The 23,482-nt window shown below is 42.8% G+C and overlaps 1 protein-coding gene across 13 annotated transcripts in view; it reads left to right on the top strand.

The window, feature by feature from the left end:
• The window catches only part of FHOD3 (formin homology 2 domain containing 3), a 479,946-nt gene that overhangs the window by 450,192 nt on the left and 6,272 nt on the right, over nucleotides 1-23,482 (top strand). For 8 of the 13 annotated variants that reach the window (XM_031003628.3, XM_055368091.2, XM_031003630.2 and 5 more), the window contains 5 exons: nucleotides 398-588; nucleotides 8,476-8,668; nucleotides 12,459-12,482; nucleotides 13,950-14,124; nucleotides 18,960-19,121. In XM_031003628.3, coding sequence (XP_030859488.2) covers nucleotides 398-588; nucleotides 8,476-8,668; nucleotides 12,459-12,482; nucleotides 13,950-14,124; nucleotides 18,960-19,121 — 745 coding nt within the window. The remainder of the gene's footprint in view (nucleotides 1-397; nucleotides 589-8,475; nucleotides 8,669-12,458; nucleotides 12,483-13,949; nucleotides 14,125-18,959; nucleotides 19,122-23,482) is intronic. The other 5 variants (XM_055368089.2, XM_055368092.2, XM_031003631.3 and 2 more) reach the window with 1 other exon arrangement.

A 23,482-nucleotide genomic window follows, 5' to 3' on the forward strand; every position in this document is an offset into this window, starting at 1 on the left:
ACTAGGGTGCATTTCTCAACTTTAAGAGAAATATTATCGCTGAAGAATAAGAGTGCTCTGAAAAAAATTTATGAGACATCTTCTTAGTTCATCTTGTACTAGGCTTCCTTGATATCATGTTTTAATTTACAGTTCCCAAAGATTTATTTCCAAATATGGCCAAAAAAGGTAACACATGTATTAAGTTCATTTGGAGGACAGTTTTATCACTAAATAATGTGATGTCAAGATAATGACAGATACACATGTGAATAATTTTTAGGCTGTAAATATGTTTGCATTTCAAGATGTGAATTTCGTTTTGATGTTTGTTTCTCCCCAGAGGCAGTTTGGTCTCTCAGTTCAGGTTGGTGTCCGGCGGTTTCAGTGTTTGCAATGTTCTCGCTGTGATTTTCAGGTTGACTTTGATCAACTTCAGGATAATTTATGTCAGATGGAGAGAAGATGCAAAGCTTCATGGGATCACCTCAAGGCAATTGCAAAACATGAAATGAAACCAGTTTTAAAACAACGGATGTCAGAGTTCCTGAAAGACTGTGCAGAGCGAATTATAATTTTAAAGATTGTCCATAGAAGGATAATCAACAGGTAAGTGGATTGAGGAACTTATAGAAATATCAGTACAATGGCATATTGAAAAATTTGTACTGGAAATTAAGAGCCGATGGTTAAATTTACAGATTTTTTGTACATTCTTGGTACATAGCAAGTACACTGATGATACAGATGTTTAACAGTTTCATGGATAATTAATTTTTCTTACACAATAATATAATGTCATCAAACCTCAAAGTTGGAAGGAATCTCATAAATAATTTGATCCAAAAATCGTACCTATCAGGAACTGCGTCTGTAAGATTTCTAACAAATTGAACCCTGCATCTCTGGGTCTGCTGGAAGAATTTCACCTATAGAGAGGACACTCCCTTTCAAGGCAGCTCTCTTTGTTAGAAAAGTTCCCCCTTTACCTGATCTGCAGCTGGCCTTCGGAGGACCTTCCAGTAACAGATCCTCCAACAGCTGCTTAGCTATGCCACAGCCTACCTGAGGGAGGTCCAGGCTCCATCACAGCACTGTCCTCTGGACCAGCCCTCCTCAGAGTCTCAGGATCCAAGAGGACCCTGGAGACACAGCAGTGATGTGTCAGACCTTGTTGTGCCCACAAGGAGAATGGGGTCTGGAACAGCCCATGGCTGTCCAGGGCCGTGCCACCAGAAAGCAGTGGTAGCCCGAAGACTAGAACCTGGATCTTCTATCTTCCCAGGCCAGGGCCTTTCCTACCATGTGCTACCACTCTCTTCTCCTTTGCTTTGTCACAGAACACGGTTAAGGGACCCTCACCCATTCTTTCTTCCTCCCTCCCTCCCCACCTTTCCCTTCTTTCCTCATCTCCTTCTTTCACCTTCCTTAAGCCTATACAGAACTTTTTAAAACCTGATACTTTTATCTGCACATGAACCCTCTCCCAGCTTGTGTCAGTTTCTGCTTTGATATTCATACTCCCTGGGTCTCCATTCAGACCACTGAGAAAATGGCAAGTAGTTTTTAAAGTTGGACGGGACAAAAATAAGAAGCAGAATCTTCCCTCCAGGTTGACAACTATCCGTCAATCAGTTCTTTTGGAATTTAATTGTTCAACTATAAATCTCCCTGACTATCTATCTAGACCTTCTGGCTGTCCTTCCTTCCTAAAGGGAACTTTTAGGAGATTTTGTCAGATTTCTTACTGAAATCAAAGAGGCAGGGAGTGTGAGCTGGTTTGGCCCTCCATGCTTTGTATGATGCAAGCAATTCCCCATTTAAAATACACGCGCACGTGCGCGCACACACACACACACACACACACACACGGAGAGAGAACCAACTATTATTTGGAACATCATGAAACTGGAGTAATTTTATGAATGTCTTATAAAGCTGTTGAGCTTGGTTATGTTAACCATTTTATCCCAGACAGATTAAAAACTCAGTTTGGTGGTATGTCTATTTCTTAAGCTATAAAGTATTTGCTCTGATTATCCCATTCTCCTTGGTAAGCTGGTCACCCAGATGATGGCTGCTCCCGCCTCACCTGTCCACATCCCATTGGGGATGACCAGGAGGAGCCAGAAGTTCACTGTGGTTTTGGTGTGGGTAGTAAAAGGGGCGTGGCTAAAGGGAGGTGGTACCCGGAAGTGGCCAGTCCAAAGTATCTAAACCGTAGAACCCTGTGTTCAAATGAAGTCTTTAGCTGGAGCGCTGTATGTAGAACTGATTAAAGCAGGACTCTCTTGTTGAAATTGAGATGGAGGACTGAGAGCCCCAAGGACTGTGCCTCATTTTTCCTTCCCCCTCCCACCAACAGTCCTCAGGATCATAGCTGAGGACGGCTGTGATTTTTTTTTTTTTTTTTTACTTAACACATTGGGAAACTGAGGCACAGAAAGGCCCCCTAGTTCAGGGCCTTACAGCTGGTAACCAGTGGGATCATCTTAGTCATGCAAATGAGCCTGCCTAAATACTTATATTTTGATGTCAGATCAAAAAGTTTCAAAAAGCTGTCTCTTTAGGTAAAACCTAGTTTTTGAAACTGTTTCCTGGCTAAGAAAATTTTGTTTTGGATGTTCAAACCTGCATTTGTTTTAACTTTTATTTTAGGTTCAGGGATACATGTGAAGGTTTGTTACATAGGTAAACTCATGTCATGGGGGTTTGTTATACAGATTATTTCATCACCCAGGTACTAAGCCCAGTATCCAATAGTTATCTTTTCTGCTCCTCTCCCTCCTTCCACCCTCCACCTTCATGTCCAGTGTCTGTTGTTTCCTTCTTTGTGTTCATAAGTTCTCATCATTTAGCTCCCATTTATAAATGAGAACATGTGATAGTTGGTTTTCTGTTCCTGTGTTGGTTTGCTAAGGATAATGGCCTCCAGCTCCATCCATGTTCCCACAAAAGACATGATCGTGTTCTTTCTTATGGATGTATAGTGTTTCATGGTGTATATGTACCACATTTTTTTATCCAGTCTGTTACTGATGGGCATTGAGGTTGAGTTCATGACTTTGCTGTTGTGATTAGTGCTACAATGAACATTCGTGTGCATGTGTCTTTCTGGTAGAATGATTTATATTCCTCTTGGTATATATATACCCAGTAATCGGATTGCTGGGTCCAATGGAAGTTCTGCTTTTAGCTCTTTGAAGAATCACCATACTGCTTTCCACAATGGTTGAATTAATTTACACTCCCTCCAACCGAGTATAAGTGTTCCTTTTTTTCCACAACTTCACCAACGTCTGTTATTTTTTGACTTTTTAATTATAACCATTTTCACTGATGTGAGATGGTATCTCATTGTGGTTTAGATTTGCATTTCTCTAATGATCAGTGATGTTGAGCTTTTTTTCCATATTCTTGTTGGTCACATGTATGTCTTCTTTTAAAAAGTGTCTGTTCAGGGCCGGGCACGGTGGCTTACGCCTGTAATCCCAGCATTTTGGGGGGCCAAGGTGGGTGGATCACGAGGTCAGGAGATCAAGGTCATCCTGGCTAACACGGTGAAACCCTGTCTCTACTAAAAATACAAAAAATTAGCTGAGCATGGTGGTGGGCACCTGTAGTCCCAGCTACTCAGGAGGCTAAGACAGGAGAATGGCATGACCCGGGAGGTGGAGCTTGCAGTGAGCCGAGACAGTGCCACTGCACTCCAGCCTGGGAGACAGAGGAAGACTCCATCTCAAAAAAAAGAAGTGTCTGTTCATGTCCTTTGCCCACTTTTAGTGGGGTTGTTCATTTTTCTCTTGTAAATTAAAGTTCCTTAAAGATGCTCGACATTAGACCTTTGTCAGATGCATAGCGTGCAAAAATTTTCACCCACTCTATAGGTTATCTGTTTACTCTGTTGATAGTTTCTTTTGCTGTGCAGAACTTCTTAATTAGATCCCATTTGTCAATTTTTGCTTTCGTTGTGATTGCTTTTGGTAAATTTCGTTGTGATTGCTTTGTCAGCCTGTTCCTATGTCCAGGATGGTATTGCCTAGGTTGTCTTCCAGGGTTTTTATAGTTTTGGGTTTTACATTTAAGTCTTTAATCCATCTAGAGATGACTTTTGTATATGGTGTAAGGAAGGTGTCCAATCTTCAACATTTGACTAGCCAGTTATCCCAGCACCATTTATTGAAGAGAGTCTTTTCCCCATTGCTTGTTTTGTCAGCTTTGTCAAAGATCAGATGGTCATAGGTGTGTGACCTTATTTCTGGGCTTTCTATTCTGTTCCATTGGTCTATGTGCCTGTTTCTGTACTAGTACTATGCTGTCGCAATTACTGTAGCCCTATATTTAGGATTGCCTTGGTAATCCAGGCTCTTTTTTTGTTCCATATGAATTTTAAAACAATTTTTTTCCAGTTCTGTGAAGAATGTCTTTGGTAGTTTGATAGGAATAGCATTGAATCTGTAAACTGCTTTGGGCAGTATGGCCATTTTAATGACACTAATCCTTCCAATTCATGCGCATGGGATATTTTCCATTTGTTTGTGTCATCTCTGATTTCTTTGAGCAGTGTTTTGTAATTCTCATTGTAGATATCTTTCACCTCCCTGGTTAGCTGTATTCCTAGGTATTTTATTCTTTTTGTGGCAACTGTGAATGAGATTGCCTTTCTGATATGGCTCTCAGCTTGACTGTTGTTGGTGTGTAGGAAAGCTAGTGATTTTTGTACATTGATTTTGTATCCTGGAACTTTGCTGAAGTTATCAGCTGAAGGAGCTTTTGGGCTGAGATGATGGAGTTTTCTGGATATAGAATCATGTCATTTGCAAACAAAGATAGTTTGACTTTCTCTCATCCTATTTGAATGCCCTTTACTTCTCCTTCCTGATTGCCCTGACCAGAACTTCCAACATTATGTTGCATAGAAGTGGTGAGAGAGGGCATCCGTGTCTCATGCTGGTTTTCAAGGGGAATGCTTCTAGCTTTTGCCCATTCAGTATGATATTGGCTGTGGATTTGTCATAGATGGCTCTTATTATTATATTTTGAGGTATGTTCCTTCAATACCTAGTTTATCGAGTGTTTTAACATGAAGGGTGTTGAATTTTATTGAAAGCCTTTTCTGTGTCTATTAATAATGTGGGTTTTGTCTTTAATTCTTAAACGTGCATATTAACCTTTCCTTTTATCCTTTCGTACTCTCTAGATGTACAGACCCACCCACTCACTCCTGTAGATTCATTAGGCTACAGTTGCACTGTGAAAGGCACAGAGAGGGACTGGGGAGAGGAAGAGAAGAAAGCTGTTATTAGTCCATTCTCATGCTGCTAATAAAGACATATCCGAGACTGGGTAATTTATAAAGGAAAGAAGGTTAATTGACTCACAGTTCTGCACCACTGGGGAGGCCTCAGGAAACTTACAATCACGGTGGAAGGGGAACCAAACACGTCCTTCTTCACATAACGGCAGCAAGGAGAAGTGCCAAGAAAAGCAGGAAAGCCCTTATAAAACCATCAGATCTCATGAGATCTTACTCTTACAAGAACAGGATGGGGGATACCGCCCCCTATGATTCAATTGTTTCCACCTGGTCCCTAAACAATGCATGGGAATTATGGGAACTAAAATTTAAGATGAGATTTGGGTGGAGACACAGCCAAACCATATCAAAAGCCTTCCTGGGAGGCCTAGCAAACTACAGCAATGGACTGCCATTCAAGGGGGAGAGACAGGCAGAAGACAAGTAAACACCAAGACTGGTATGCCATTGCCCAAAGTCCACCCCTCCCATTCTGGGCTAGACAGTGGCAGGCTTGAGTAAGAGTCAGATGATGGAACAAATCAAAGATGTTTGACTTGTGCTTTGGCGTACTCGTTAGGGGGGCCAGCCTGCCCATAACCGTACGATCTTCATATCATGTATTCTAAAAGTTACAAACTCAACTGAAAAAAATTCCTTAAAAGTTTTATGGCCTCAAAGTCATATCCTTTTTGTTCTTCTGAAGGAATACCATAGTTTCTCTCTTTTCAAATGTATATCTGGATCTTTTTCAGACCTTTACTTGTTTGTTGTTACTCTCCTTGTTTGTAAAATATATGCTTAAATAACATTTCCAATTTATATGTTAAGTTTGGATTCCCTGTGCATCCAAAAACAATGCTCTAGAAAGTGTAGGATAAAGAATCTTGGGTTGTACTTATGTATAAAGTAGGACCCAGAATGTTAATATATTAGAATGAGGTGAAGTGGTTAGCTAGCTGCAGGCTGATGGATTCTCCCCTCAAATCTTCCTGCATACAGATCTTGAATAGTTGTTATGTTATACTGTTACTGTCCTATCCTAATATCATATCATATATCTAATATATAATGTCAAGTGGTAATAACAGCCAGGAAGAAAAAATAAGAGTATAAATGGTTAGGTAGTGACCTGACACAGGGTGGTCATGGAAGGCTTCTTGGAGGAGGTGGTATTTTGGGCAGAGACCTGTGGAATGTGTGAGAGCCATCCATGCAGCTGTCAGTGGGGAAAACATTGGTATGCATGGGGAACAGCTGGTACTGGATACCTTGTCAGGCCTGTGGTCCTACTCTGTGGAGTGGCCTCCTCACCCCTCCCCACAGGCCCTGCAGGCTGTCAGTTCCTTGGCCTCTGTGTCCCTCCAGGGCTCCTGTACACTACACATGGTGTCTGGGGCTCTGAGGTGGGCTTTTTCAGGGAATAACCAGGATTCCAGTGTAACTGGAGTCACGAGAGATGAAGTCAGAGAGGTGATGGGGCCAGTTGTCCAGGGCCTTATTTGGAAATGCTATATTTAGTTTATCCATGCATTATATCCATCCAGTGCTATACTTAGTTTATCTTTCCATGGACATTTGGGTTGTTTCCACTTTCAGCTATTGTGAATAATGCTCCTATGAACTTTTGTGTAGAAGGTTTTGTGTGTACACATATTTTCATTTCTTTTTATGCAAAGGAGAAAAATTGCTAAGTCATGTAATAAACTCTGTTTATCTTTTTGAAGAACTGCCAGATCATTTTCTATGGCTGCTAAACCATTTTATCTTCCTACCAGCACTGTGGAAAGGGTCCAATTTCTCCACATCCTCACCAACATTTGTTCTAGCCTGTCTCTTTTATTACAGCCATCCTGGTGGTTGTATGTGGTGTCTCCTTGTGGTTCTGATGTGCATTCCTTAGTGATGTTGAGCAGCTTTTTTCATGTATCTCTTGGCCGTGTGCATATCTTTTTAGGAGAAATGTCTATTCAAATCCTTTGTCCATTTTTTATTTGTCTTTTTAGTGTTGCGTTGTAAGATTCCTTTATATATTCTGACACAAGTCCCTTATTAGACACATGACTTGCAAATATTTTCTCCTATCTTTTAGATTGTCTTTTTAGTCTTGATAATATCCTTTGAAACACAAAAGTTTTTAAGTTTAATGAAGTCCAGTTTATCTACTTTGGTCACTTATGCTTTGGGTATCATATCTAAACACATTAATCCAAAGTCATGAAGATTTCTACTTTGTTTTCTTCTAAGAGTCATGTAGTTTTGGCTAGCATTTTTTAGGCCCTTTTACTTTAAATACAAGTTGTATGTTTACTTCATTATTCGTCTCAAAAAGAGTAAGCCAGTGTCCCTTATTTTAAAAAATCCATATTCAAACTGTGCAAATTAGAGTGATCAAAATTTTTGTCTATAAATAGTGGTATCATTTGCGTAATGTTGTTTGTTCCACAGAAGGCTTTCCCTCTGTCTCCCACTGTGTTCTTTCTCATTTCCTAATAACTAAAATTTGGGTACTTATCTGCTCATGTAATTTCTTTTACAACATTTTAAAACAAATAATGTTTAATAATTTTTGTTTACAAATTAAGTAGTTAAAATAAATTTATTTTCTGCTTCTTTGGTGTTTCCTAATTAAATTAATATTATATATAATATCACAAGAAATGTTTAAAAATATTTACTCAGAAAACAGCATCTATTTAGAAGCTATGGATTAACATGTTATGCATAATATGTTCATGTCTATTTTAAGTGTTCATTCAAAAGAATTTCTAAGCAACATTTCTTTATTCCTATTGAATTGTCATATAATCTAGAAATGGTGCAATACTTTTCTAAAATACCACTTTAACATTTTTATTACAAAAGTTTTACATATATCCATTTTAGAAAAATGTTAAAACACAGATATGCAAAGTGAAAAAGTAATCTGTTGAGGTCCTGCCACCTAGATATAATCTCCATCAGTGGGAAAGTGAGTTGAACTTCTGTCTGCATTTTCACTTGAGAAGACTCTTGAAATTCAAAGCCCCAGGAATGAAGGACAGTGTCTTCTTACTGAGAGTGTGGCTTGTTGGTTTCTTTATTATTATTATTATTATTTATTTTAAGTTCTCACATTGGTTTCTTACTGAGAGATTTTAGACAAGTAATTTTTATTTCTTAAAACGGAAGTCATTGCCATTACTGTTTTTTCCTTGCAGATTCCACTCCTTTTTACTCTTTATGGGCCATCCACCTTATGCAATTCGGGAAGTGAACATAAACAAATTCTGCAGGATTATTAGTGAATTTGCACTAGAGTATCGCACAACCAGGGAAAGGGTTTTGCAGCAGAAACAGAAACGGGCCAACCACAGAGAGAGAAATAAGACCAGAGGGAAGATGATCACCGATGTAAGTTTCACACAATCCCTCTCCTTATGTCATTCTTTTTCCAAGTAAGATCAGTCAGGAATCCTCCCCACAGTTAAAAGCTGTGCTTTTTTTTTTGACTATAAAAAAATTATCTCTTTTAAAAAGTGCTCTTAAAGTACTCCTCCACCATTTCTGTGAAAATCTGCTAAATAACAAGGAGCTAGGAGATGTAAAGTTCAGAATGTGTGGCTAGAAGAGGAACATGGAACCCATTTTGGTGTGTTGCATGTTGCTGATGACATTAAATGTTTGATTCTATTTTTGTCCTCTGTGATGTGGGTAAAGTTGGATGAAGACAAGTAAAATATAAAAGATAATGCCGCTTATCATAGAAAGACAAATGTACTGATTGGGGAATTGATTCAGAATTTTAATCATCATAACGGTGCTATGTAACCAATCAGTTGACACATGGACCACCCATTGTGGGCATCTGAATAAACTGATGTGATTGCTCCAAGATACAATCTAATGGGCTCTTGCCAGTCCCTTGAATCACAGGACATCAGGGTGGAAAGAGTTCCCAGAGGACAGTGAATCCAGTAGGAGTTTCCCCATAGCACCCTGGGGAGCCCCTGCACACTTACATGTCTCCCCTGCTCCTGGGCTCTTTCCCCATCTCTCCTGTCTCAGCCCCAAGCCTACCCAGGTCTTGGGGGGCAGTGGATATTCAGATGACAGGTGCTCAGTAAAGTGGAGGGTAAAGGGATGCATGAAGATGCCAGAGACCAACGGAGATACATAGTGCAGGTTCCTTTTTCTTAATGTGCCTTTACGAAACATAAAAACCAGGCTAGTATCTCACTTACCTCATCCATTACTGTAAGGTCAGTTCCAGGCAAAAGGCTGAAATTTTCTGGGAATCCTCCTTTAGTCACTATTTATTCTTTCTTGAACAGACTCAACGATAATAAAGTCATCTTTTTTGATATTGACAGGTCATATTTGGAACTTGTTGAAGGACTCTAGAGTGTGATTTTTTTTCATGGTTTGGATTGTTGCCCATGGATTTCTCCCATCTGTGTGTGCATTTGAGTAGCACATGGACTTCTGGCAATAGAGGGAATGGAATGAGGAAAGGATTAAGCCACAGGGCGTGCCATCATCTGGGCAGTTACACATTTCAACTGAACCCTAGTTAGGCAGATTTTTGCTGGGGGAGGAAGAAAACCAATTAGGAAGACCTCACTGAAGCCGCCCTATGTGCACAGACATGTGTGTATGTAGTCAGCCAAGCAGAGGGCACTTGGTTACTGCTCTCTAGAAGTCCACATTCCTGAGGGTCTGACTTACATGGAAGGCCAGATACATTAACTTAGCAATTTTGTTATAATTTTAAGAACCATGGGATAATCATTTCTCTTACCGTCCACCTTTGTGTAAGCTCCTTGTTTTCTTGGAATTTTCTGGACCTTTAGGAAGTGCTCAGGTCACTTTTGTGCAGAAGGAGCCCTTTCTACAGCTCTACCCCGCACCCAAGCAGTTCTGAATTCTAGTGCCATCAGCCGAGAGTCTTCTGTCTCCTTTCCTGAAATCTCAGTTCAGTAGGATCCACAGCCTCTTGGAAGACAGCAACCCAGGAAGCATGTTGGATCCACTTGGGCAAACTGTGGCCCACATTTTATTCATAGTATTATTTTTGAAAGTTTAAAAAAAGAGATTGCTTATTTTGTGGCTATGAGACACATACAAGCTGAATATGCTTATAGTTATGTGGACACATCAAAATTTCTTGCTAAATTCTTGAGATTTTTTACAGATCCCACTAATTTTTAAATTCTTTCCCTTAAAACATTTGGCTTTCCCAATCATAAACAGAGGTGAATGTTTCTAGAGTTTAATTCAAAAATATTTAAATTCCCATTAAAATCTGGACAGGATAGGCTTCGTTAGGATTCATTCTCAGCCTAGTCCTTGTTTTTAATGGCCAAAGTGGCATCATTCATGTAGAAAGATTGCCTTCTGCTGGAACATTAGGATATTGTCCCTTAAGGAAAACCGTACAGCCTTGGGTTTTTCCAACTCAATTATTAAGGGCTCATTGTGCATCCAGCAGTGCCTGGGACACCAAGGAAGATGTGAGTATAAAGAAAAGCTTATATCCCAAGGACATCATAACCTGGTTAAAAATGGCATATACACAACTTAAACCACTGAAAACAAAGCCAGACAATAGACTTAGAATCACGGACCCCCTGAACGTTGGAGCTAGAAGAGATTTTAGAGAAAATTGTTTGTAGTAAGTCACCTTGAATGTACATGCTGAATAAAATGAGGATGCAAGTGGTAGCATTTAGAGATGAGAGGTCTGAGGGTAAAATCTGCAGCCCCCACACACCAGCTCCTGAGTGCCTATCCCTCTTCTTCTCCCCGTTTCTGGGTATTCAGAAGGCTTCCTTTTCATCATCCAGGGGTCCTCCCAGGCCAGGATCACTGAGAAACTAATTCCTCATCCTGTGTACAAAGTTGGTCCTAGAGCAAATGGTGACATAGACAAGGCAACACGAGGCACCTACAGCCTTTCTGCCGCATTCACACTTGTGAGGTGGGCTGTGAGAACCCAGGCTGGTCAATCCCAGGCCTCCCACGTTGGAGGGCAGTGGTAATCCTGGGTGAGACCCTTAACCCTTCTCAATCCCAGCTTCCTCTTCTATAGAAAGGGAATGATGATTACTTTTAGGGATGTTGAGCGGGCCAATATTTTATATATGTAGCACCTTGAACATGTGTGAATTTCTGGAAAAATGCCAGCCATCCCAGGTTATATAAATAAACTGTAAGAATTTTTTAAAAGAGAGTAATGGAACAGGACTGTTGTCTCTTGTCACAATGCCATTTGGATGAGGCAGCGTGGAATGTTATGGACTGGAAGTGGTTTGTCATTTTAACTTCCAAAAGCATAGTTCATTCTCAAAACACTTTAATCTGATTTGCTGGCCTGGCCCTGTAACCTCACAGACACTCCTAAATTGAAAGTGTGTTTAATTTATGATCAAGAGATTGACATGACTTTTCACTCTCAATTTATGTTAGAAGAGAGAGATTTTATTTAAAGTAACTTAAAGCAGTTTAGTGCTAAAGTAATTAAAAGTATGGAGAGTCAGTTCAGGTGGCCCCCATGAGAAACAGGTGAGATGTTAAAAATTAATTAATTTCATGCTCCTGAGGAGAGAGTAATGTGAACACGCTGCTGGAGCAGTTGTCTCACTTGTCCTGGCTGGGCTGCATGTGGAAGGACTAGCGGTAGCCCAGAACCGGCAGCCTGGGCAGGGAGGGATCCTGCGCTCGGGATGGGATGGGAGGGCCGGCAGCTGACAGGCAGAGCCAAGCAAACGGAAGCCAGTCCACTTAGGGGGGCTTGATGACTGTCAGGCCGTGATGGGTTCATAAGGATGTGGCCAGCCAAGCCATATGGTTCACAGAGCAGGACACTCTCAGCACGATGCACAGCTGCGAGTGAGGTTGGTGGTGGTCAGGGAATCGAGTTAGCTGACTGTTACCTCAGGGACAGCCCCAGAAGATTGGCCCGGAGCCCTGTGAGTCCCTCTGGTCATGGGTGATCTTGGAGTTCACACAAGGAGTGTCCAGATGAGGACAAGAGGGTGGGGCCTGGCAGCTCCCAACTCAAGAGGATGTATCCTGGTTGTGGTGACCAGTTTATTTACTTGGAATTTTATGTGACATTGAGATGATCTTTTTGCTGACTTCTGTGCCTTCTAAGAATCCCTTCTGTCTTTTCCGTCCTGTCCTGTCCTGTCCTCTCGGGTAGACTGATGACGAGGAGGAAGTTGAGGTATGACCATTTATGAACATGAAGAATGCCACATTTGACCACCTCATGTATGCTCTGGTCTAACCTAACATAATCAGCATGAAGTGTCAGCACCATTCAGTGCTTTAAACAATGCATGGACATTTTTCTGGTTGGTTTTCGTGTGATCACTAACCACCTGACAGGGGCTCTCATCATGCCACGTGTGCCAGGGACTGAAGGGTTAAATGCATTTTCCGAGCCGTCCCTGAGGCCCAGCTAATCAGTAACCATGTCACAAGTGGCAGGTTTAGCAGGTCTCTCCCTGCTGCTGGAAAAGTGGACAGAGAATTTTCCTTTGGCAACTTAAATATGAGAACTAGATTCTGGAATAACTACATGAAGAGTCCTGAAATCAAAGAGGAAGTGAGGCAGTGGCCAAGGGCCAGGCTAGAGTCTCTGTCCCCAGCCAGTAGGCAGCCTCTGATGTGTGCCCATTTCCTCTGCTCGTGTTAATGGCTCCCATGGGCCAACGTCCATGCAGTGGCATACGGCAGGGGCTCTTCCCTAGACCCTGGATGCAGGTGCGAGAACCAGAGACCAAGGGGGCTAATTGGCCCTGGAAAATAAGGAGAGAGCCGTGTAGATGCTACAAGCCACAGATGTGTCCCCAACCCTGTTGCCATGCCTGAGACACTGGGTGACAAAGGAAGCCAGCAGTCTGTGGAGGTGTTCTTTGCAAATGTTAATCTGACTTTTTGTTCTTCATCCAGGTGTTCGGCATTGTGTACGTATGGTATTCCAGCGTACCTCTTTTAAAATATATATGTCCTGACCTTTTGTTCAGTTAGAGAAAATCAGCATGAATTTATGTGTCTTGTTCTGTTTTGGGCCCTGATACCAATTCTTTTGGGGTCCCTGGCAAGCCACATATTCTTGAAGGGCCTCAGTTTCCTTTTCCATAAAAGCAAGGTGGGGCTAGGTCTAGAAGAATTCTTCCCAACTCTTAACATGCTAGGATTCTGTGATTGAATCCCACTTTTGTAATTCTACCATCGTAAGTGATACTTAAGAAAAATTTAACTGCTTTCTGACACTAAGTAAAAAAATAAAGCTCAATATGCTTGGTTAACAAGGCATATTTCATTTCAATTCTCATATCAGGGCTTTGGTGTAAGAAACACATTTGGTTTTAGACCTTCCCAGAGCCAATGCCAGTCGCTCCTGACAGCCACCCTTTGAGGGGATCTGAGTGAGTGAGAGAGACGGCTACAATGGATGAATGGGTGGTGGTCCTTCTGGGGCCGGGGGCTTTTCTGTCTCATATTAGATCTTCCTGTAGGCACAGATGTTTTGTCTTTAGTTAACTTCAGTGACTGCCGTAATGAATGAGTCTGCAAACAAAATAAGACAGAGGAGAGGAGGTTTTCCTCAACCACGGGTTTTAGAAGCTTGAGTTGTCTTTTTGGGGAGTCTCCCTCACCTGCTAACTTCCCCTTGGTTTTGCAGTCTGGCAAGTTCTCCGGCAGTTCTCCGGCGCCCCCAAGCCAGCCGCAGGGTCTGAGCTATGCGGAGGACGCGGCTGAGCACGAGAACATGAAGGCTGTGCTGAAAACCTCGTCCCCCTCCGTGGAGGACGCCACCCCCGCGCTGGGCGTCCGCACACGCAGCCGAGCAAGCCGAGGTAACTCCTGGCTGCGCGGGGCTCGTCTTGTCTTCTCAGGTTGGCCACTCTGAGGGGGGTCCGGTCTCCATCGCAGGCTGCGGTCCACGGCTGTGACTGGCCCTCAGCTCCAGTGCGAACCTAACCACACACATTCTTTCACTAGCGTCTTCCTGACCCACCTTCAATAGCTTCATCTCCAAAACAAACATTCCCACGAGAGTACCTCACTTTACACAGAGGGAATCCTTACCGGGGATGACCTCCTGAGGGAGAGCTGGGGTGGGCAGACTGCAAGCTGCAAGCCAAATCCAGCCTTCCCCCTGCTTTTAGAAATAAAGTTTTGTTGGGACACAGCCATATTTACTCATTTGTGTAGTGTCTGTGGCTACTTTGGCAGAGTTGAGCCACTGTGGCAGACACTGTAGGACCTACAGAGCCTAAAACATCTGCTACACAGGACAAGGTTGCCAACCCTTCCCTACAGCACTACCCCTTTGTCCATATTTTACATCCTTAGGCAGAGACAAAAACTAAAACTTCAAAATGGCGGCCAGATTCGAGTTTCCAGATTTGTTTTTATCATTAGAAGGGATTAAGATGCATTTGACATCTGTGAATGTTTCCTCATGTTTCCCTGGTCTGGCCTGATAACACATTTACCCTCCTGGGTTTCTTCACTGCCTGCAGGGTGAAGCCCACAGTATTCACACTGTTCTTGGAGGCCCCCTGTAGGCAGGTCCTGTCCTATCTCCCAAGCTTGGCATTTCCTCACCCTGCATGGTCACCGCGGCGCTTCTCCGCACGCTGCTCGTCCCAGAGTCCCCGCTCTTCTCATGCTGCTCCCTCAGTTCAGGATGCCGGCTCCTCTGCCTGTCCCGTTCCCATTCACCTCATCCTCTGGGCACTGTCCCTATCACCAGGCCACTCTTTCTCTTCCATGCACTCCAGAGACCCCAATTAGATCTACTAAAGATGGTCAGCTTTAAGGAGAATCAACTGTTGGAGACACGCTTTCTTCTCTCGGTGTTTGCTTAGCACACACTATGCATGCAGCTAGAAGAAACCATATAATCTTGTCCAAGCTGGGATGCTTTGGAGTGTGAAAGGGGGTGCTAGTAGTAATTATGCTGGGAGAGCAAGTAAAACAGCATGCCAGGTAAGCTGGTTTGTGGGTTGCCATACACATCACAGAAATGCAGTAGTGAGTGACTCTATAATAAGAATCAAATGGATATTCCAGAACTACAAAACAAAATATCTGAAATAAACTCATTGGATGGGCTTAACAGAGATTGATCACAGCAAAAGAGGATTAGTGAATTCAAAGGCAGGTTAATAGAAAATGTGTAAACAGAAGCATAGTGAGAAAAAATGGAAAGAATAGAATAAAATATAAGATCTGAGGGACGCAGTTGAATGGTCTAACATGTGTAATTGGAGTACTGGAAAAAGATGGACCAGAAGCAGTATTTGAAGAGATTGAAGAGATTTGAAGAGATGGCTGAGAATTTACCAAAACAGATAAATATCAACCAACACATTTAAGAAACTTAGGAAATCCAAGAAGAGTAAGTACAAAGAGAACCATACCATAGACAAAGTGCTAAAATAAATAAATAAATAAATAAATAAATAAATAAATAAAGATAAAATCTTTAAAACAGAGAAGAAAGATACATTGCCTCCTATGGTGCAATGATAATAATGATGGCTCAATTTTCAAAAGGAACTGTAGAAGCCAGAAAAAAAAGGAATGATATCTTTAAACTGCCAGAACAAAAAACTTCAACCACAGAAGTCTATCTTCAGAGAAATTGTCTTTCAGAAATGAAAGCAAACTTTTTACATTAAAACAGTAGAATATCCATTTTGACTTAAGTGTTTTCCTTGTAGACTCTTTCTTTAGGTTAGATTTCTATAAGGGGAAAAACAAATTTCAGTGCTTTCTTTCAAATCTCAGTTTTCATGTTTTAGAAAAATAAAAGTAAAGTCGTATTGTGCTATTATGGTCTAGAATGCTTTATCCTCTCCACCACATCTCAAATGTCTTGCTAACACTTACTAATACATGGTCCCTTGGGTATGTAAAATGTGTGTGCAGTATTACCCTGATGGCTACAGTGTGGGTGCAAGGGTTCCAGGAAGAGGAATGTATACATGACTAGGAAGAATGGAAATAAATGGTAATCAGGCAGTGAGGATATAACCAAGAGGAGCGGACATAAAGTAGAACCAGGAATGAAGTCATGAGAGAATGAAGTAATCATAAAACTGAGTTTGACAATCTTGGACCTAGGGCAAGATGTTTCCTTTAAGCATCTCCTGACACATTACATTGACAGAAGATCCCTGGGATTGTGTAAGATGGAAAAGTATAGGTAATTCTCAGAGGGAAGATTAGATGATGCCTTCATTTCTGGCCCAGTGCTCTGCAAATGTATTATGAGCAAAGACAATTTATTGAGCTTTGCATGTTTTTAGAAGGTATTTTGGCATTTTAAGATAAGACAGAAAATTATAAATCAATAGATAAAAGGGAAAACAGGAAATTGCAGGGTAAAACACAATTGCATGATTGATTGCTCTACTCTGAGGAGGACCATTGTTCAGAGGATCTGCAGAGGCCCAGTCTAAAAGCTGTGGCATTATAAGGACTTTTACTTCCAATTAAAATACCTTGACCATTCTGAGAATGCAGAGACTTTCGGCAGCAATTTCAACAGTTTATTTTTTAAAAGAGTCTATTTTTTAAAGGATTTATAATGCTGAAAAAAACTGGCCTAATAGCAAGTAGATCAAGTTCCTTTGGGTATAAGCACAAAAAGTACAATCTACTGTTTTTGCATGTGCTCATGCTGTAGGTATGCTATCATTTAAAAAATAAAAGCTAAGCAAAACCAAAAAAAAGACTGTATCAGTAATAATGGAAATCAGAGTCTCACTTTGTTGCCCAGGCTGGAGCATAGTGGCGTGATCTCAGCTCACTGCAACCTCTGCCTCCCGGGTTCAAGAGATTCTCCTGCCTCAGCCTCCTGAGTAGCTGGGACTATAGATGCACACCACCATGCTTGACTAATTTTTGTATTTTTAGTAGAGATGGGGTTTCACTGTGTTGGCCAGGCTGTTCTCGAACTCCTGACCTCAAGCGATCTGCCCGCCTCAGCCTCCCAAAGTGCTGGGATTACAGACGTGAGCCACTGCACCCAGCCAACAAAAATCTTACCATTGGAAAACATCATTGTTCTATAGCCACAGGTTTTATGTACATGCAGGTGACAGGGCACCTGGTATCCTGGCTCTCCTTTTGCAAAGTGTGAAATATTTATGTATTTAATTCAGTCATGAATTTTACTATCAGAAATTATGACTACTTTATAGCACAGTGTGTATTTGCAGCAATATGTCAACTACACACACACACAGATATATATGAAAATCACAGTCCATTGAACTGTGATCCACTGTTCCCGACCATTTCCATTGATATCTATTTTTTCTTGGTTCATTCATTACCAGCCAGGTGGTTGTAAGCACCAAAACTTAAAAAAAATTTAGTGTGGGAGAACTCAAACATTTTAACTATTTATTAACATTTTTTTCCTCCAAGTTGGGAAAGGCTGGCAGTTCCCTTGTGTTGTACTTTAGTCAGGCTGGGGCTACTTGTGTGCCATAGGCAATGATTCTGATAATTCTCACCTACAGGTTTTTGAAGTTGTTGTGCATCTTCTATAAAATGAAGTGTAGATGGTAGAAATTAACAATTTTGAGCATATTGTACATCTTTCCTCTTGTAGCAACATATATTCACTATCGTATAGAAGAGATTTCACAAGAAAGCTGATCAATTACAAAGATGTAGTTCTGGATATATTACATTAGCATTAATTTCTAACTGTTTAACACTGCAGTTGACCTTTGAACAACCTGGATTTGATGGAGCACATCTACCTACATGCAGATATTTTCCAACAATACAGATCAAAAATAGAGTATTTGCAGGATGCGAAGCCCATGTATATAGAGGGCTGTAAACCCAAGTTCTGCAGGGTTGACTGTGGAACTTGATTATGCACAGAATTGGGTATACTTGGGAGTACTGGAACCAATCCCTCTGTATACTGAGGGATGACTGTACTTGGGACCCATGTTTTGGTGATGCTTTCTTCTGACTTGTTTTAATATGTAGTTATTTATAAACTACAGAAAATGTTGAGGGAGCAGATTTATGTACCAGAGAAAAATTTAAGTTACCAACCCCTTTGCTGGTTAAAGAGGGCAATCCTGTTACAATTTTTAAAGGCTAGATAATTCAAAGATAAACTGTGTATTATAAAATCTATTGCTTTCTACTTAGCGAGAAGTTAGGGTCAGCTGACATTGACTAGGCACATACAACCACTGATAGAGAGCTGACTCAGTAAGACCCTCAGTGAGTCTCTACATTACTAGATGTGCATCACCGGATACTGATGGCTGTGCAGCAGGGTGTGGCTTGGGTCATCTGCCCTCAGGTGATCACAGGACCTGGCAGGTAAAGACAGCACACCTGGGTTGGAGAGTTAAATAATAATGAGAGACAAGATACACAGCTGTGTTACAGGGTGATATGAAATAAGTGCCCCGCGTATGGGTTTGCTCAGAGCCTGTAGGGTAGCAGTCACGAGTTATGGTGGTGCTCCCTGCAGTGGGGACAGGTTAGCCCTCTGGATCTATCACTAGCTCTGGGGCTTTAACTCTGGCCTTCCCTGTGATCTGTTGCTGAAAGAACTCAACTGCTTGGAGGAATAGTGCTGCATATATCTTTTGTGTTCTCCTTCTGAGTATGTTGTGCACTCTGGCTGTTTAATTTTTAGGATCCACTAGTTCCTGGACTATGGGAACTGATGACTCGCCCAATGTCACAGATGATGCAGCTGATGAGATCATGGACCGCATCGTCAAGTCAGCCACCCAAGTGCCCAGTCAGCGAGTGGTGCCGAGGGAGAGGAAACGATCCCGGGCCAACCGGAAATCTTGTGAGTGCATTAAAGGAGGGGCGAGTCTTCACCCCTACAGGGATCTGCCCTCCCATTCTATGTGAACTGGGAAAGGTGGAGACACAGCTCCAGTGAATTGTCAGTGGCTCCCAGAGTGCCTACTTGCACTCATCCACAGAAAGTTTCAGGGTTGGCTGTCGACGTTGGCCATTGTGGAGGAGGGGAGCTGCAGCCACACCTGTTCAGTGTATCTGCCATTGGTGACTAGGCCTCTCTCAATTCATACTTTCTTCCCAGGAAGGTATGAAAAGTCCTTAAGTGTCTGTGGTGTACCAGGGGTGAGCACGACGGGCTAGTGGAGCCCATCGTCCAAGTCCAGCCTAAGATGCTCTGCTGGAGGCTGTGTTTCTGCCCTGCACCCAGCACCAGGGGGCGCTTGTGGGGCTGGAGACTGGCCTCTCCTGGGTTCATCGCTGCCCACAAGCATGTTGAAGGCAAAAACTAGGGGTAGCAAGGGATTTGATGGTCATTGGGATGCTTGAAATATTTAACGTGGCCTAGGTTGACCATTTTTTCCTTTTCCCGCCAAATAGAGGATTCAACTAAATCAAAGTGACTGATTTTCCTTTTTGGTCTGAACCTACTGCCTGCTCCTGCCCACCCAACTCATGGGTGTGGGGTTGCCTCTGTCTGCCCCTCTCAGGGACAGCGCTCCATAGGGAAACAGGTTCCTGTAGATCCTTTGACATCTCCCTGCATGAGCTGTGGCCTTGAGTGTTTCAGAAGAGCACTCAGCCCGCCGCTGGGTCACTCTAGAGGCTGCTTTAGTCTCCACTGGCTTTGCCTCTGAGAATAAGGGTTAGTGACAAGGAAAGAAGCCAGTGGCTTCCTCCTGTTTTCTCCCAAAAGTGAAAGGAGCATGAGTCCAGCTAGGCAGGGAGTTGAGTAAGTACTCAAATTCAGAGAGCCCCAAACTTGTTCCACCCTTGAGATTCACACAGGAGGTGACCAGGGTGTGGCCTGTGTATGTTGGACCCAGTGGTTCTGCTTGACCCATTTACACACGTTTCCAGGATACAGAACACTAACCCACATTCCTGTGGTCCCCTGCTCCTTTCTTATGATCTGCTTTCGTTTCTGATGAGAATTTTTCCCCAGAAAGGAAAATAACACTTGAGGTTGGGGTGGGGGTGCAGATAGGGATGGGATGAGGAGCAGGGAATGGGATTCTCATTCAGTAAGATGGGTGGACTGAGAGTCTGTTTCTGACAAACTCCTAGATGAGGTTAATGCTTCTGGCCCTTGGTACACACTGTGAGTAACAAGGCTCTTGAGCTGTGGTTCTCAACCCTGGATGCACATTAGAATGTTCTGCGGAGATGTTTAAATTCCTGATATCTGGGCTGCACCCACACACACTACTTCAGAACCTCAGGGGTGAGGCCTTGAGGTGTGGGTCCCTGCCCCTTGGATTAGTGGCATTAGGTGTGGGCTCTCTCTTTATTGTATGCCTTCCTCTGCTCTCCACTACGTTTATTTCATTTTTTAAATGGAAAACTATCGTTCAGGGAGACTGGCTTGTACATCTTCAAGAATATGTTTGTAGATTCCAACATCAATATCTAAGGCCTTTAGATTTCTTTCTTCTGATATTTTCCTATTTCTCACTGCTACTATGAATTCTTTGCTGTCTCCTGGTGCACTTGTGAAAGAACTTGGCTAGGGGCTCGCAACTCAAAGTTGGACCTCAGACAATATGAGTGTCTCCTGGAGGCTTGTCGGAATTGCAGATTTATGGGCCCCTTTCCAGGGCAACTGATTCAGATCTGCATTTAATGAGATCCCCAGGTGATTCATGTTCATAATAAGATGGACAGCACCGGGGCATGAGACCAGGAGTGGAAACTCTTCTCCGAAGGGGCGAGGCTAATCCACACTCACACTCCAGGCTGCATCTCAGTTGCTCTAGGCCAAGGCAATGCTTCCATTTTTGCCTATCTGCAGGCTGTGAAATAACATTTCCTGTGGTTTTAATTTGCATTTCCCTTCAATCTAAGGAGGCTGAGTCTATTGCCATTTGCATCTCTCCTTTTGTGTATGGTTTGTCTATATCATTGGCTCATTTTTTTGTGATAGGAAATCTGCTTAAATAGCTTTTGAAATGAAACTTCCAAAAGACTTTTTGAGGTCTTAAGTAGTTTATCTTCAGTAGTTGCCCTTTATTGGCTTTCTGTTAGTTCATTCAAGGAGGCCAATAGCTACTTCAAGGTCACCACATGGCAGGAACCTGCGCACCAGTTAACTCCTGGTCTTTCTGGTGTGGGCAACCTCATCGCAGGGCTCACCATGGGGAGGAGCTGGGAAGAGCCATGGAGAGGTGGGCCAAGGGAGAAGGTTGGACCAAGGCTGTGACAACAGAGACATCCCATTTGTCAGGTGCATGGCACCCTGACGGAGGGTTGGAAGGTTTGGGTCAGGGACCTCAGACAGGAGACAGCATGGGACATTGGACTGGCTGGTCCTTGGAGGCCCAGAGCATGTTCTTCTCCTCCAAGTCTGCATGGCCCCATCCTCTGGTCTATAGAGATCCAAATTCTTAGACTCGTAATGTCACTGGGCACAATAACGCGGTCATAATTAATTTTCCTCTTCAATCTGGCCAGAGAGATGTTTTGCCTATTTTTGTTGTTGACATAAAATAATTTCCTATGGTATCATTTTCATTTCAATTTTATGCAAAACAGTCATATATTCTTTTTATTTAGCCAAACACATTTTTCCTGTGACACAGTTACTATAACAAGTACAGCACAGCATGTATGTGTTTATCTGTAATGGGCTTAATTTATTAGTAATGGCACTATCAACAGAAATTTAAGAAGGGAGAAGTTAGACTTTGATTTCCGTTATAAAGGGATGATAAACTCCAGCTTTTCACAGAGGTTAAAGGAACAACAAAAAGCAATTTGCAAAATCAATGTGAAGTTTAGTGGTTTGGGCCTCATGCTGAAACAGTGCTGTATTTGATTTGTTTAATGATGGCAACGAGGCAAGTGGATAATGAATAACCAACATATTTGGGCCATAACTCATTTGGCTAAAGACAATAATAGTTCTGCTCTTGCAGGAAACGAAACAGAATCCATCCCATAACCTTGAAATTTATGGCCTGCAAGGCAAGCCACTCGAGGATCAGAGATAATTAAATGTCTGCTTTCACGTTTGATGCTGGTGACTGGGCCCACACATGCCGAACGTCCCACTGAAGCCTGAACTTTGCAGTCAGCTGGGATAGCCAAGGGCCTCGTAATAGATTCACAGGTTCCCATGGCTCAGGTCGGCTGCTCTCCCAGCTGGTGCCAATCAGGGGCACATTGAGTAAAATGTCTCAAATCGTCCAGGTGATCTCTAGCCTGTGAAATGGCTGATCCAGCTTACTTCGGGTGCCCACCCTGCCCCAGATTCTACCCAAGCATCTCCAGTAGCACCTACTAATTTCTAGAGCTGATTAAAGATGGACTGGCCCCTCCTGTAAAGACAGTGGAGGGTGCCTATGCATGAGCACAAGACACAGGACAAGAGGATAAACAGAACAAGTCCAAGAGAGAACCGAGGTCTCTTTGCTAAACCCAGGTGGAGAGTCACTGCCTTTTAGAGGGCATCCCTTGCTCCAGAGCAGGGCCAGGCTGGAGGCCAGGACACTGATATGCTAAGTCAGAAAGTCGGGACTCAGGTGGAAGCCTCGGGGTTAGAGAGGCGGATGCAAGAAGCAAGATGCATTACATGGCTCTCTGGTGGTTTCACTTTTAGACAAATCACCCTCCCAAACAGGGGGAACTGACACATTAAAGAGGAGGCTTGTCTGTAAGTCCCCCCTACAGTGTCCGCCTGAGTGCCAGGTTCAAAAGGATGAAGGAGCAGTAAAAATACGAATCCAAGAACCTGTCTTTCCTGCCTCTGAGAGCCTTTTTGAGGGGAGGCATAGGGTTCCCATGGTGGTACTCAGGGAGGTGCCATGCACCTGACCGAAGGATGTTTCTGTCTTTCATCATTTTTGCTGCCAAGTTCAAATGGAATCCATTTCCATGCTCAGGAATGCACACATGCCCACAGCAGGGATGGGGCCTGGGTCTCACGAGTGACTTGGCCCTTACCGTGTATCAGTTATCTTTTGTACGATGAAGGCAGTAGTGCCAGCTTCCTGGGGCGGTTGTGGGGTTAAGCGAGGCATCTATGACAGGTTCCCACAACCTTTCTTCCCTTCCAGGCTGTGTCTCACTGCTGCCCAAGGGACAAGTTGCTGATGGGAATTCGTAGCTGCCTGAAGGTGCTTAGGGTCTGCTGTGCACATCCCGACCCAACTGTCTGCTCTTTTCACCCACCTCACTCCCCACCACACT

Source organism: Gorilla gorilla, chromosome 17, assembly GCF_029281585.2.
Source record: "Gorilla gorilla gorilla isolate KB3781 chromosome 17, NHGRI_mGorGor1-v2.1_pri, whole genome shotgun sequence".
Classification (NCBI taxonomy): Eukaryota; Metazoa; Chordata; class Mammalia; order Primates; family Hominidae; genus Gorilla; species Gorilla gorilla.